This window comes from Sinocyclocheilus rhinocerous, unplaced genomic scaffold, assembly GCF_001515625.1.
Source record: "Sinocyclocheilus rhinocerous isolate Xijiao unplaced genomic scaffold, SAMN03320098_v1.1 scaffold1531, whole genome shotgun sequence".
Lineage (NCBI taxonomy): Eukaryota > Metazoa > Chordata > Actinopteri > Cypriniformes > Cyprinidae > Sinocyclocheilus > Sinocyclocheilus rhinocerous.
Window position 1 is genome coordinate 51,943 of NW_015652147.1, and position 2,949 is coordinate 54,891.

At 35.9% G+C, this 2,949-nt stretch overlaps 1 protein-coding gene across 2 annotated transcripts in view; it reads right to left on the reverse strand.

The window, feature by feature from the left end:
* Positions 1–1,278: 1,278 nt before the first annotated feature.
* Positions 1,279–2,949, reverse strand: part of LOC107713771 (arachidonate 5-lipoxygenase-like) — a 10,372-nt gene continuing 8,701 nt past the window's right edge. For both annotated transcript variants that reach the window (XM_016519380.1, XM_016519379.1), the window contains 5 exons: positions 2,654–2,832; positions 2,385–2,509; positions 2,147–2,247; positions 1,887–2,057; positions 1,279–1,706 (listed from right to left, as the gene is read on the reverse strand). In XM_016519380.1, coding sequence (XP_016374866.1) covers positions 1,527–1,706; positions 1,887–2,057; positions 2,147–2,247; positions 2,385–2,509; positions 2,654–2,832 — 756 coding nt within the window. In that variant the 3' untranslated portion in view covers positions 1,279–1,526. The remainder of the gene's footprint in view (positions 1,707–1,886; positions 2,058–2,146; positions 2,248–2,384; positions 2,510–2,653; positions 2,833–2,949) is intronic.

Below are 2,949 nucleotides of genomic sequence, written 5' to 3' on the forward strand. Positions count from 1 at the left end.
ACGCCAAAGACATGCGTATCATATGCACGCGAGAGTCAATTTTTGCGTATCAATACCACAAGTTTTTGTTTTTATTTGGCGTACTATTTATACGCATTTTCATGAGACCGGGCTGATAAATATACAGAAAAATAATAGATTATTGAAATTGTGCAAGAGAATGTCAGGCAGTTCAACAAGCTAGATTGGATTGGATGTATCTGTTTTTCTCTTAAACATGGATACTTTTCAATAAAACTAATGTGCATCCTCAAGTCCCTCCATTGTTTCCTTTCCTAGTATCCTACAGTAGTTCCATCTTAGGATGCAAGAATGAAAGGATATAAAAAATGAGAATGGAGGAGATTGAAGGAAGATGTATCTATAAAATAGAAATATCCCGCCTCACTCAAGCATTATATACTATAGCGGCGACGCCAAAATAATATCTTATTCGTTTTACTGTTAGATTTCTATAGAAGATTTCCAACCTCAGATGTCAAATCCTATCAGAAAATATCGGTTTTGTCTGGTATCCAAACCAGTAAAATCTATCAACAGCAAGTCTTGTCTGGTAACCAAAGGTGTATTATCAGTCTTCTATCAGCCTGAGAATTTGACCAAGAAAGCGGAAAACAAAGTGATGGTAAAAATGAGCAGAGTTGGTTTATTGAATAATCATGTGTTTCAATGCTCATACTTCATTTAATCAGTACAAATCCAACAAGCGTTATTATGTTATGAAACCCCACTATCATAAGATTAAACAACAATAGAAATGAAATAATAAGTAATATAAATGTAATATAAAAACATAATATGACATAAATGAAGAATAAATGATTAATGTAATAAAATGAAGGTAACACTTTAGTTTAGGGACCAATTCTCACTATTAACTAGTTGCTTACTTGCATGTCTATTATTATCATATTGGCTGTTTATTAATAGTTTTAAAGCACGTATTCTACATCCCAATACTTAAACTTAACAACTATCTTACTAACTATTAATAAGAGGCAAATAAGGAGTTTATTGTGGCAAAAGTCATCGTTAATAGCCAGAATTGGACTTTAAAATAAAGTGTTACCAAAATGAATACATTAATAAATGGTCAAATGATAACTACATTAATAAGCAATGATTCTTAAATGTTTTATAAAAATTCAATTGAATAAAAAAAAAAACAGATGTTTGCTCTCTTGAAGTAACACATTAACACTCACAAATGTTGCTGATGAGAATCCATAAATAAATCACATTTCAATTACTGTGAATGTTGACTGCACATTTATTTGATTTGTATAGACATTAATTTTTTGGAATAATTTGTATTATTATAATTTTTTTACCCAGATTACCATTTTGACTAAAATCCTTACAGTTACTGTAGCAATGATTTTGTTATTAAGTTATGTTGTGATGTGGATCCAAATAGCCCAGTTAAAACCATGCCCGCCAAGCTTTCCTACATATTTTCTTTGGATGTTAAGCATATACTAGTTAAAATCAAATGTGGTTTAGAAATGTTTACCACAGATGCTCTCTCAGATGGCCACACTGTTAGGGATTCTGTCTGGAGACAGATACCAATAGGGCAGTTTCAATTTTTCATTTCGGCTCTTGATGATGTTGGTCACTTCACCTAATTTCTTGCGGAAAGTCTTAGTGGCTTCTATGACTGATTGTTCAGTGAAGTGCTTATCTGGATACACGCCTAAAAACAGCTGGGGAGAAGAAGATTTGGACAAAACACTATGTTTACTTTGTTTTAAGCAATTTTGTGGGAAGCAAGTACCGTATTGACCCGAATATAAGACGATGTTTTTTTCTTGGAAATACATCTGAAAAAACGCGGTCGCCAATACGGTATATTCAAACTAGTTATGAATGATCAGTCATCAAACCTCTTCGTCCTGGTACTGACTGAGGGCCCAAACTGCTCCTAGATGCCAACTGGAACGTCCACGGTCTGGCAGACTCTCCATGATATACTTCATGTCCACCTGGCCCTTCTGTGTGGGAGGAGGCTTCCGCATGGTGGAAGGACTGTTGGGGATCCAGGCAAACCAGTCATACTGGAACGTAGGACAGGCACACAGATATCAGCCTATAGATACTACCCCAGCCATAGTTTATATTCATCCAAAAAAGTGTCTAATCCCACCTGTCCAAAGTTGACAGCAGCATGTTGTGCTGAAGCTGTGAAAATCACAAGAGTCAAGTACTCGACCAACTGCTCCCGAGTTTTCAGGGAATTCGGAAACTCTGTGAAAATTGGCAACAATTGGTGTCTCGTCTGCTATGTTATCACAATGCATATGTAATCATACAAACGCTCACACTGTGCATGCTTGCACAGATATCAACATACTTACATTTTAGTCAATTGATCCTGTACTCACCACAATCCTTGGGACAATTCTTCATACCAGAGAAACAAACATCTTGAGCAAATGCCTGGATCTCCTCGTCCTTCTGAACGGTCTCATCACTGCCGTAGTAGATCCTGACCACATCAGAAACAAAACTGGAGAAAGATCAAATTAAATGATGAATCAGCAAATTCCAAAATAAATTCTGGTGTCAAATGCTTTACTGATTACTTCATTGTTATTAATTCTCACCATAAGTGTTTGAACATCTGTACATTTTTGTGTCATTTATCAGTTACCTTTTCACTGCCTCCCAGACCATCATGCCATCATCTCTGTAGTAATAGTTGGGCAGATCTTCCTTGTTGTCCACTCCTCGAGCTTTCATGGCCTCAGGGAAGCACAGGGACTTGTAGGTTAAAGTTTTCATGGCCTTTTGAATCACTTCAACAATTCCAATTCCACCAGTGCCATTGGCCTTTGAAGTAGAAGGACACCAGTGAATTTATTTTTTTTGTCTTAGATTACATTTAATTTTTTTAAAGAAGTACAGTGAATTTGACAATACAGAAACCAGAGCCAACAGCTAGTGGGG